This window comes from Aedes aegypti, chromosome 3, assembly GCF_002204515.2.
Source record: "Aedes aegypti strain LVP_AGWG chromosome 3, AaegL5.0 Primary Assembly, whole genome shotgun sequence".
Lineage (NCBI taxonomy): Eukaryota > Metazoa > Arthropoda > Insecta > Diptera > Culicidae > Aedes > Aedes aegypti.
The window spans coordinates 18,984,073-18,997,220 of record NC_035109.1 but is presented as its reverse complement, the minus strand read 5'-3'; the positions used below and the strand labels follow the sequence as shown (position 1 = coordinate 18,997,220).

At 35.7% G+C, this 13,148-nt stretch overlaps 1 protein-coding gene across 2 annotated transcripts in view; it reads right to left on the bottom strand.

The window, feature by feature from the left end:
• The window catches only part of LOC5572509 (glycogen debranching enzyme), a 36,767-nt gene extending 23,973 nt beyond the window's left edge, over positions 1 to 12,794 (bottom strand). The window contains exons 1-2 of one of the 2 annotated variants that reach the window (XM_021853942.1): positions 12,649 to 12,794; positions 6,545 to 6,734 (exon numbers count right to left, since the gene is read on the bottom strand). In XM_021853942.1, the coding sequence (XP_021709634.1) occupies positions 6,545 to 6,704 (160 nt within the window). In that variant the 5' untranslated portion in view covers positions 6,705 to 6,734; positions 12,649 to 12,794. Of the gene's footprint in view, positions 1 to 6,544; positions 6,735 to 6,805; positions 6,972 to 12,648 lie in introns of those variants that run through there. The other variant, XM_001660397.2, reaches the window with a different exon arrangement.
• Between the last annotated feature and the right edge of the window lie 354 nt (positions 12,795 to 13,148).

Sequence of the window (13,148 nt, the reverse complement as noted above, 5' to 3'; positions counted from 1 at the left end):
GGAATTTCTCTAGAAATTCTTAAAGAGAGAGCTTAAGGAACCCTTCCCAAGAAATTGATACAGGAATTCCAAAAAAAAAAATCCACCAAGAATTGCTCTTATCACCAATTGTCCAGTGATTCTTCTAGTGATTTCCCTAGGAATTCCTTGACAGATTCCGCCAGAAAATCTTTCTGCGATCAATCCAAACATTCTTCCATGGATTGCTTCAGGAATTCCTACACGATTTTTTTTTAGAAATTCCTTCAAAAAATCCTACAGAAATACATGCAGAGGTTTGCTCCAGGAACTCTAAAAGTTATTCTACCCAGAATTTCTCTAAGGATTCATCAGGGAGTTCCTCTAGGGATTCGACTTAAACTTCCTCCAAGGATTCCACCACAATGCCTTCAGGGATTCCACAAGAAATAATACAAAAGAATCCACCAAAACTTCCTACACGGAATTCCACAAGGATTTTCTCAAAAGATTCCGCTTGCAATTCGGCATTCTGATTTAAGTGTGTAGAGAATTTTCAATAAATTCTTTTATAAATTCCTCCAATGTTTCCTTCAAAGTTGCTTTCTTGTATTCCTAAGGGGACCCTGCGAGGCATTCGTCTTGAGATTTCTACAGGAATTACTTCAAGAGTCTACCAGAAGTTTTTCCGAGGATTCCTAAAGGAATTTATGCATCAATTCCTTCCATTATTTCTTGATGGATATTTCCAAGGAATCCACCAAGAGCTCCTTCAGGGATTGGTTTAAAAGTTCTTCCAGAGATATATTAAGAAATTTCTCCAGGAAATGTTCTGGGGATTTCTCCAGTGATTTATCCAAGGATTTGTCAAGAGATTGCTTCATGGATTTTACCCTAAATTTTCCAAAAAAAAAACTTCCGGATGTAACTTTAGGGATCCAACTTGAAGACATCAAGGGAAATGTTTAATTCTCTGATACTCTGATGAAATATCAGTGGAATCCCTGGATGAATAATATTTTGGAATTTTGTAGAAGCTTCCTGATTAACCCCTCTACCAGCAGCTTCATATTTTACCGCAATTAAAATATTCAATCCTTGATAACTCTTTTTTTTCTCGATATTTTTGCACCATTATTTCACAAGTTTTCAAAAAACTCTTCTAGTTTTAGAATCTGTGTCAATATTGTTCTTTGGTCAATTGGATCCTGAGATATTCCGAAATTCTTTGGGGACCGACGCGTAGCTATAACCCATGTAAATATCTCTGGCTATAGATTTTTTATCGTATTCGGATATTCACTCTTCGGAGCAATACATTATTGAGAGGATGTTGTGAAAAAATGAAGCAATTTTATGCAGCCGTCTTTGAGTAATGAGTATTAATGTGTCTGGTACCATGCTGGCCAAAAAAAAAGACCTTATAAACTTATAAAAACATCATATCGTAATTTTCAAATACCTCCTAGAATACTGAACCGATTTGTATGATTTTTTTCAAAATAGTTCCTTATTACCTAGCTTTGTGTAGCCCACATATTATTTATTTGATAAATTGACGTAAAACAAAATGACCACCAAAGACATTTTGTATGAAGAATGTCGGTCGGAACATCAGATTAGCTTTAAAACCAGATCACCAATGACAGATATCGACGACATGGATTCTCAAGCTAGGAGAATTTTTTGGGAACTTGTGATAAAATGGTACAAAAATATCGAGAAACCAGAAAGTTATCAAGGTTAGAATATTTTTATCGCGAAAAAAAATGAAGCTGCCGGTAGAGGGGTTAAATACCTAGAGTAGAGAAAGGAAGAATTTCTAGTTCAACCCTTCGCGGAATTCCTGATCGATTCTCTAGCAGGAAATATTGGTGTTTTTTTTTGTTAATTTCCTCGAGTTCGGCTCATAGGACGTCGAAGCTTCAATTTGACATGCTGACGTCGTTGTTCCTGCAACATCCCTGCGTACAGTACGATCAGTTCGTCAAAAATTTGGCTCCGCCCACCGGTGGTTTGAGCGAAATTAAAGTTGTTTGATTTTAGCCGACCGATTCGCCAACCGTCAAATCGATTTTACAAACTGTCAAAGTGGTTCATCATGCAGCACCACACACGTTCAAATGTAACATCAACATGGGGGGTGGAGTCAATGTAGGTCAAACAGTCTGAATCGTCTGTGGGCTGCATAAAGCGATTCGCGATCCACGACACTTTTCTAACTACACAATGTGAACGACGCGACGAACAAGATTGATCCTGGTGCGATCAGGAGCAAGAGCAAGCTTCGCGGTCAAAGGATCAATCATAACCTTATAAAAAATCATTCCTGTAGCAAAACTAGTATGGAACAAAATGATATGAGAAAATTTTATAAAATGATATATGATTCTTACAACTTTTGATTCACTTCGTTATGAGGGTTTGTTTGTGCTTATAATTGGTAAACTTTTTGTTTAGAACTTATATTTTACAATCAGTGGTAGTTCAGTTCAGAGATGACTCCAGCGATTTCTTAGTATTTACTCCAAAATTTTTGTCAAGGATTTCTTTGAGATTTCAACCAAAAATTTTGATTAGGACGCCTCTACAATTTGCACCTGAGATTCCTTCTAAGATTCTTTAAGGACTCCTTTTAGAACTTCGCTGGAGAAATTTGCCAATGAAATGGTCAAAGATTTTATCCAGAATTTTATGCGGCGATGTCTACAAAGTATTGCAAATTATGTGTTTCGATTTGTTTTTAAAGAATTCCCGAAAAATCCGGGAGGTATTCCTAAAATTAATCCTGAACTAATATCTGATGGAACTTCTGTAGAAATATCTGATGAACTCATGCAAGAACATATGAACTTTTGAAGCAGTCTTATCTTATGAACTTTTGAAGCAGTCTTAGAGGAATCTCCATATGAATTACTAAGATAATGATTGGAAAAATCATCAATCCAATTCCTGGATAATGAACTGCAGAATTTTCTGAAAGAATTCCTTGAAAACACATCTAACGGAACCCATGAAAAGAAATATCTAGACAAGATCGGAGGAACTACTGGAACAATTGCTGTAGTTGTCGTATTTGCTGGTGTAAAACCCTTTTGAAGAATCGATAAATATTTGACATGACAAATTTATCGAGAAATGTTTGAAAGAACAGCGATAACAATCCCTGAATGAACTACTGCAGAGAATCCTAGATAAATTTCTGGAGGAACTTCATACGAAATCCGTGGTCAAATTTATTGATTATTTTCTGGATGATTTTTATATAGATTTCCAGGAATAATCCTTGGTGGAATGTTGGAAGCAATTCCCTGGATAAACCATGGAGTTATTGAAGAAAATCCAAGGCCTGGAACAATCGGAGTAGGAATTCCTGGAATTGGGAAAGTGTACCAGTTATGGCTATAGTGATTCCCTATTTGGTCATATGCATAATTCGAATAACTTTCACATTTTTAATCTTTTTGAATGTTTTAACATTTAGATATATCCTATATCTTACTGCTAAAACACAAAAAAACTTTTCAAGAAGTTGAGACATTCAAGTTATCATGTATGGCGAAATAGGGAACCACTATGGCCATAACTGGTGCACCTACCCTAGTTTTAGCAAAAATATATGTAGATAAATAAATTTCTTTAAAAACTTTTGGTTAAACCTTGGTGGATTTTTAAGGAAGAATCCTTGAGGAAATCTTCAGAAGGACTGCTGACGTAAAACGAACTAGAAATCACTGAAAGAATAACTGGGAATTTTGTGCAGGACATCCTGGGATAATATCTAGAGTAATTTTCAGAGTAATCCCTATATAGATTACTGGAGATAGAAGCGTTGAAGTCCTAAATTTTTTTTGAGCTAATTATAGAAAAAAAAATTGTACTTTGAAAAACCGCTAGATCAATTTCTATGAGAATTGGCGAAGGACTCTCTCTACATGAATTTCTGGAAGGATCCGAAAGAAAAATTCTGATGCTTTTCTTAGAGGAATCTGAGAAACTATGGAATAGTCGCACCAGAGATCATTGCAAGGGGAAAACTAAAAAAATTACTTCAGAAATTATTTTGATTATCAAAAATAGACTTCTATTAAAAAAAAGCGACTTGCATTAAAAAATTTGACCAGTTCTCTAAAAAAATAAGCATGCTACTAGCCCGGTAATGGGCATATGCTTGTATATCACCACCACTGTTGTACTCTTATTGACTATCGTTGTATACGATTTTGTCCTGACATAGATTAGATATTTCTGGAGTATTCTCTGTAGAAAAATCTTCAGGAATAATCACTTCTTGAAATCTTTAGGCTGTCTTTAGACCTTCCATGAAAAATCCCCACAATGGCCCCTTAAAAAAATCTTGAAGAAATCTCAAAACAATCAAAGCAGTTATTTCTGGTGGATCTATAGTTAAACATATTCTCAAAAGAATTCATATGATTTTGTTTTGGTATAATCGCTGGATTCCTGCAGTTCCAGAAATAGAATGGTTGATGCACGAATCCTTAATAAAATTCATGTAGATGTCCTTTTTCTAGGCAAATAGGAATTTCTAGCCAAATTACCTAAGGATCCTTCTGAAGGAAACCTTGTAAAAAAAGCCTGCAGAGGAAATAATAGTGTTCTGGATTTTTTTTTTACACATTTCGATAGTTTTTGTAAAATTTTCTTGAGGAAATCCTTAGAGAGACTATAAAAGATATTTTGGGTAATTATTTATAGGAATTCTTTGGAAATGTTTCGTTGAAAAAAACTAAAACTAAAACTCCTGGAAAAAAAACCTGTATAAATATTATAAAACAATCTTGATGGAGTTAAGTCTAAAGATTCTGCGAAGAAGTGCTAGAAGAAAGAGTGCCCTAGATTAATTGCCGGTGTGGGTTCTGGAAGATCCCTTGGAGGTATTTTCAGTGTTTTCTTTACACGAATTGTTGGAGGAATATTTGGATATGTTTAACCAAGAATTGTTGAAGGAATACGTGACAGAATCCCGATTAATTTACCAGGAGCAAATTCAACTCAAATGGCTTGATGTAGTGCAGTAGCTTATTCAAGTCAAAATTGAATGAGTTTCGGTAGATATTTGGATAGATTTATTGAAGTGGTTCTTGCAATAGTTCCAGAGGGAATATCAATACTTGATGAAGCTTCTTGAGAAAACTTCTGGATTAGTTATTGGTGATTATTCGGTGAAACTCGTCGAAGTAGGTATCATCAAAAATCTAACCAATTTAAAAAAAAGCACCAAGTGGTGGAATTTTTGGAAGATTCATAGGTATGGAATCATCCCTAGAAGGATTTTATTTGAGAAAAAATATTTTTTGTTGGCAAAATCCAGAGGCGACTCGTAACCTCACTTTTTACCTGTTCTATAAATCTGAAAACGGTTAATTCGGCAGTTTTAGATTAAAAAGCCAGCAGCAAATGATTGGAATCGTTCTTTCTAACAGATCTCTTCTCAATAGATACAAATTTGTTGCTGAGATTCAAGAATTTCTATTCGTGGAACAGGTAGATTTGAGGTTAGAGAATCACCACTGGCAAAATCCTTGACCAAATCTAGGAGATTTATGTTGGATTCTTCGAAAAATCAAAGGTAGGTTCCAAATGAAATCTGATGTTCCGATAAACTACATGTACTATCTACTAGTTCGAAAGGATTTTTTTTACCTCAACAATGTAGTAAACTCTTATAGACTTGGTTCAGAGCAGCATACCACTAGTGGTAAAGGTAACCACTTTGCTTTTATAGCTGAAAGATCAGGATCCATTCGTAAGTAGGTGGACGATAAAATCGTAATGTAAACATTCGATAAATTATGATCGCATTTTATGAATCAGATTGTGAATGGAAGGAATAGAGTGCTGATAGCAGCCTCTAACCGACATTGTTGTCCAGTTTGCCATGTAACTTTCTGGACTGAAACCGTCCCAACTGCTGGAAAAATGTCTGTCTAGAGCGAAAAATCAGATAATAATAAAAAGATAATAATGTTAAACATAGTCTATCAAAATCTCATAAAAAAAAAATTTAAATAATGTCCAATGTAGTCAATTACTTGCCTTTGAAGCTGATTTCAAAAGTTCAATATGTTATCCTAATATTAAGAGCAATAAGAAAAGAACTTTGGAACTTTCCGAATATGTATAAAAATAATTGATGATTAATTGTTCAATTCGATAGTTTGATAAACAAAATCTTAAGCAATAGGATCGACATGTTTAAATGTCTAAACAATGAGAGCTAATTATAAACCGTCTATCAACAAATCACTTGCATTGCTCCATATTCCCTGTTTCCATTCGAATTAAGGTCCCTGCATGACATCAACGGCGCCAAGTATATTCAACTGACTGATTGCTTCAAAATCACGTTTCTACACTATAATAGATTGATTTCAAAACCACAATTTTCAAAATAAAAACAATTGATTCAAGTTCCAGTTCAGAAGCAACGTCGCTTATCAGTCCCCACATATGATGCAACTGACTGGCTGAACACCGCTTCCCAAGGCACCGAAACGGCATGACCTTCCAATGTCACACAACGTCCACTAGATTAATTTGAAGAATGCAGATCGGTACTCACCATCGGCCGGATAGTTGCAGAAGATGGCCACCCGGCGGCCCAGCAGAGACGGTCCCGGATGGACGTGCACCATGGAGTTCTTCTTCAGACGGTAGAGCGAGCCTTTGCCCTGGTCATTGTGGTGGATCGCCAGCTTTATCGAACCGGTCTGATCGGCCATCTTTTTCACCTCGAAGATTGTCGGCAGTTTCTGGAATTGAACGGTGGGATCAACAGGATCAGTTATGTTCAGGGCACGAAATTGTAGGATCCCCGAATCACCTCATAAGACAGAAAGGATCCCATCTTTTTCAACATTGTTGCGAAACTAGCAGAACACCCTGGACACACTGAAATTTCTTTGCAAACCGCGATCTACTCAACTATTCTCCTTTAACACACGATCTATACTCCAACCGAGCAGACGAGCAACTGAAAACAGCAGCCTGGCGCAGCTGATTGTCTTTCCATGTAGAACAGAACAGTACCTAAGGTGCTACACGATTGGATCGAATGAATGCAGCTTAGGTCAGAATCGCTGCCGAAGAGGTGATAAGCAATCATTCCAAGCCGTACTCGGCAGGAGATCGATTGTTCGTCATTAGTCGGAGCTATTTTCTTGAGAGTAGCCACATGGAATGCGTGCCTTATAACGGATTTCCTTATTGGACATTTTTGTTTCAGAACAACAAAGATCATTGAAATGAGTAGGGAAAGTGTACCAGTTATGGCCATTTTTGATCTTTTCGAATGTTTTAACTTAAAGTTATATCTCAGAAGATCAGTTTTCTTCTTCTTCTGCTTGGCATTTACGTCCTCACCGGTGCAGAGCCTGCTTCTCAGCTTAGTGTTCCTATGAGCACTTCCACAGTTATTAACTGAGAGCTTTCTTTGTCAAAGTTGCCATTTTCGCATTCGGGAGGTCAAAGAAATTTCCATTACGAAATTATCCTGGACCAACCGTACTTTGTAGCCGTAGACTCTAACCACTCGGTTAAGGAAGGCCCCTAACTGATAAAATACATAAAATCTTAAGAAATGCTGAAATATTCGAAGTATCACGTATGGCGAAATAGGGAACCACTAAGGCCATAACCTACTGCAGTGTTATATAATGTAATGCACTAAACTAATGCTGTAACATGGGCGTAGCCAGGATTTTTATCAAGGGAAAGACGAAGATTGGGGGTAATTTGCGATCAAGATCATTATTCACCAATTTTCACAAAATGACAATCTCCGACACTTTCCGCATCATTTTTGTATAGTTATTCCAAACCATTGTATGAAACGTAACAATATGGAGGACAAAAATCTACTCTATTTTATTGTTGTGGAGTTCAAAATGCATTTTTTTCAATCGCTCGACTAGACAACGGTTTGAGTTAAAGGTTTTGTACGAATTGGAAAAAGATTGATTGATTGATTGAAAAAAAAATGATCGGACGCGAAAGAGGCGAAGTTTTGCAGGTATCCTGCAAAAGGTTCTCCGAAGGATCGTTCCAAGGAATCAATTTTTATTCAAGATTCCTGTAGATATTCCTTAAGAAACTTGAGGACTTCTAGCAACATAATTCCATAATTCTCAAGGCATATCATCGAAGATGTTGCGTTTAAAAACACATGGATCTATCTTACGGCTTTTTAATAATTTCAACAAAGATTCCTCCAGAAAATATGATTTCTCCAGGTTTTTTTTTTCATTACACAAGACTTCAAAAAACTTCACTAAAACTTTTTTGACTTCTTTTCTAAGAAATTGTTGAGGAGATTCCTAATAAAATGCTTTCCAAGGATTAATCGTTACCACCTATGAATATTTTCAAGAGTTCAATAATGGTTTCATCTTAGATTTCTTGAGAATTTACATCGACAATCACTCCAGTAATCGGGATACATTTCCTAGATTGCTAAAATTGTTTCAAACATTATGCTTTTAGGAATATTTCTCTAAATTTGTTTGTCATGTATCTGAATGAACTCATTATGAGTTCCTGATAATGTAACACAGTCTTTTTCTTCTTGGCATTATGTCCCGACAGGAACAAAGTCTGCATCTTAGCTTAGTATTTCCAAAGCTATTAACTAATAGTTTTGTTTGCCAAAGTTTCCACTTTTATATTCGTACATCGTTTGTCAGAATATAACATGCCAAGTCTTCTAGGGAAATCAATTGATTAATCCCTGAAGAAATCTCTGCCCTCAGTTTTGGAAACATGTTGATACAAATCCTGGAGGAAATCAAGACAAAATATGAGTAGAAATTCTGTATTAAAGTCCAGTAATTTATTCAGAAATTTTCTTTCAGGTGTGTCTATAAGTACCGTAATTCCGGGAGAAATTGATCACATTTCACGGTTATTAGAAGAGTTTTCTACAATGTTGTCAAACAACTGAATTCAGGAAAACAAATAGAACGACGAAGATCATTGGTTAATGTATCGAAATTTTCTAAAAACTGTGATTTTAGTGCTGAAAAAAATCGGGAGGTTTCGTAGTGAAACTGATCACTTGTCAATGCGATTATTGTTAGTTTTGAAAACAACTCCACATAACTAACTTGGGGTTCCAGAACCCGATTATGCTTGTCAAATTCTTAACAATTCAATGTTTATGGAAATAATCAATAATTAAATATAAATAATACCGCGAAAACGCCTAACTGTAGGCAATTTTCAATGGAATTTTCTAATGTCTAGCAGAAATTCAATTATTTCAACAAAATGAGCAAATTGATATGAATTTTGATAAAACAGTCTGGGATATATTTTGAGCATTCTCACAAACTTAAAGGTTGACACCATGTTCAAATCCTTGTTTAGAACTAGAAGTTTATGGATGACTGTCAATACCATATCGAACATGATTCTGAAAATGTAATTATAGTCATGTCTATCTATCTCAAGTGATATTCCTTATGACTGGTACAATTTACTTGATCGTACCTACGGGATTTCTGAACTATAAATACTGACTGATTTAAGCGCAGAAGAGGAGACTTCCCGGACTGTGGACTGATTAACATAATATTTTATTCTTTATTTGCAGGATATAAAAATTATGTCCATAGAAACAAACATTCAATAACACAAAAATACTTCACAACACACGATTCGACAATATTTGGGACAAACAACGTTCATTAACTACAGTTTATTGATATTTGTGCTGTATTAGCAAGTAAAAAAACCGTGTAACACGGCGATCAATTTCACCCAAATTTACGGTATTTAGTCGTGATGACTTGCAAGATTTACACTAATATGTTTTTACACGATTTTTTCAGAAATTTTAGGAAAAATTAAACAAAACAAATTCCATAAATCCTGTAAAAATTTCAACTGGAGAAATGCATGCATAAATCTCTGTAAGAACTCTTAGATATAAAGCTCCGAGTAATTCCTGAAAGAATCCAGAAAAGTTACGACTAAAAAAATCAACTTCCTGAAGAAATATCCAGTATAATGCGAAGAACCAAAAATAGGGATTTGAGTATTGTATCTTTTATTTTTACCCTAATTGCTTATATTTTGATGAATAGCTTAGCAGTTAGGGCGCAATTAAAAGTAACAATACTCAAATCAACTTTTTTCTCTCTTAATAGAGATTTTGCTTAAAGAGGCTGAATACGTAAAAGATTTAGTGAAATACCTTGAAAAACATTCTAGGTAGCTGAAGCATATTCTAGGCAAATCTTTCAACACTGAGACTCGACAATTCATATCTGAATTTAGGGTCAAAAAAGACAAGTTTCTGATTTGTCCGCCATACAGCGTTGCTAGGAAGGATTATCGAACGGTAACCTCAGCTACTTCTGTACTCTGCTCTACTCTTCTATTTCCATTTTATTCTATCATGTAGTGGTAATGCTGTAACATGGGATTAAAAAGCTAAAGCTTGTAGAATGTTTTCAGTGTATGATTTATTCCTTGAGAAATTCTGGAGGAGTTCACCTGAAAAAAAAAATCCAAAGAATATGTAGAGAATTTCTGGGTGAATCGCTGAAGTCTCCCTAAAGACATGGGTCTGGGTCATCTAGCATAGATCCATTTGGCACAACAGTTATTTAAAACAAAGATTATTTGGCATAACATTATGAAGAACATAGGCATATTTTGAAAGGATATTATTCTGATTATGCCAAATGGCTTTATGTCAAATAACCTTATGCCAAATGGCTTCAAGCCAAATGACCCGCTCTCACGCAAAATGTATCTTTAAAAAAAAAAACAGAAGTAATAATAAATCTTCGAGCTGTCTCGAGTCGAGTCTAGTACACGACACTGAAGACGGCCTTATAGTTGAGGTCGAAATACGCGTATCTGTCAAAGGATACAAACTCTAGTGGTTTCGGTTTCTCATTTACTTATCAAGAGTAAGTTTTTTTTTTATTTTTTTAAATATTAGGAAAAACATTAGTAGGGGATGAATTCCTGGAGAGATTTTTTGACTATCCATTCGTCATGAATGGAATTATTTTGAAATAACTAGTAGTTCTAATAGAAATATCCTCAGCAGAATTCTTGAAAAAAATCATAATAATAATAATAATAATCGCAGATCCCTAGTAAGACCTGTTTCACAGTGCTGGTAACGATTGAGGGTCTTAAAATTGATATCTTTCATGCCTGAAAAGGAACTAAAAATAGATAGGATTTCTTCTAAGATTTTCACTGTCAAATTCGTGACAGGACGTCTAACAGACTTTAATCGTTGGAATGCAATGGAATAACCTCTGGAGAAATTCATGAACCAACACTTGAGAAATCTGAGGATATCGGTAGAAAAAAAAATCTGAAGAAAATCGTGAAAGAATTTTCGGAGTGATCCCCGTGGAAATTATTGGAGGCAAAAAATGGACGAAATTATAAGAGAATTGTTTGATGAATCTTCAGTCTAAATGTATTCCTGAACAAATTTGTGAAGAATCCTTGAAGCTTTTTCTTGAGAAATCTGTAAAAGAATTCATTAAAAAGCTGTTAATAAGTTGGGCGATAATCTTCGGAGTGTTAATTGCAAAGATAAAGAACTAGAACAAGTAAGTAATCCAAAGGTCCATTTTGCATCGAAGATCTTTCTTTGAAAAATGAGACACTTCAGAGACATGCATCAAAAAGTGACCAAGTCTCTTCGTTGTAGAATCTAGAAAAATGAATGTCCTTTGGCAGAACCGAATTTTTAGTTAGACTTCAAGAAATCGTATTAAAATTCAAACGTTAATTTTCGAAAACGAATTAATTTATTTTAAATTGTTTTTCGTCGGCCAGGGGGTGGAAGGCGGGGCAACGGCCATGTGCTCTTACACAGCATCACATGTCTGATGCGATTGATCGAGTGTACGATCTAGGGATTGTATTGCAAAACAGCAATGCGAATGCGAATCCAAACAAAAATAATCTCAATTAGTTTACAAACAACTTGTTAACTCTCGTTAGCACAGAGAATCTCCTCTGCTATATGAATCGGCTGATTGTCGCGCTCGATCGCGGCGATCGGATTACAACTAAATACTAATCTATGGCACGGGGCCAAAATTCATGCATTGTTATCATGGTTCAATGCTAGGAGCGAATCGAAAGAGTTCAAGGTCGATTGTCCTTCGATGTTTCCAACCGGTTTCAATTGCAAGTAAAACGTGATCGTGGACATCCGTCGAGATATTCAGTAACTAGCAAAGTACAGCACATTTAAAAATTAAATCTGAAATTGTTGGTTTTCACTTTTCTTAAAAACCAGCTGGTCGATATCAATCTTCATACAAAGCAGTGATCTTATAGAGGACAAAAATAACTCACCTTTCGTTCAAACGATCTTTATATCGATCGCGCCAATACTTATAAGTCAAACCAAGCTTAACCTCCGCTGCTGAACGTTCTATTCTCAACTAACCATGTTAAACCGAAATTATTTGCGCAAATTCTGGGCGCCACCCACTTGCGCATTGCGTATTTTATTATTCAAAATCCAGGCCAAGGAGACCATCACCCCTAATCACCCTATATCGTTCTGAGATGAGATCTGATCCTTTCCTTCGTCGCAATCATGGTTTGAAAAATTTGAATTGCTCCTAAACTCGCTAGCGATACACAATCATTTCCAGTAACCCCTTATCACACGCAACTCACCTCAATAGAAAACCCTCAAAAAACCCACAATTTCAGCAACAATTCAAACTTTTATCACTGAACTTATCCGATCTTCTGCACTTCCAGCTGAAATGTATTTTCCTCCCAAGGTGACCTTGGTGGGTGGGCGACAACTCTTCTTGTTATTGACACTTGCGAGGACGAGCGTTACGCTTTTGGATACGGGCGGGCGTTACGAAAAAGGTAAATAAAACTGTTTTCTGCCACGACTTGTGAAATGGGGCTCGTCTATTTCTAGTGCTGAAACATGTTTTTGTGCTAAGCATTCTCGTAAATCAGGAAAATTCGTAGTCAGATAATTGTTTTACGACTGTTAAAAGAAAAAGCTGTCATGTTTGAAATAAAATAGGCCCAAGAACACGAAAACAGTTTCGCATACATGATTCATTTGGAACCTTTTCACTTGTTGCAGTAGTTTCTTCCGAACGCGCCGAGGGAGTGCGCACTTGTAAAAATATAATTAAATAAATTGGAGCTTA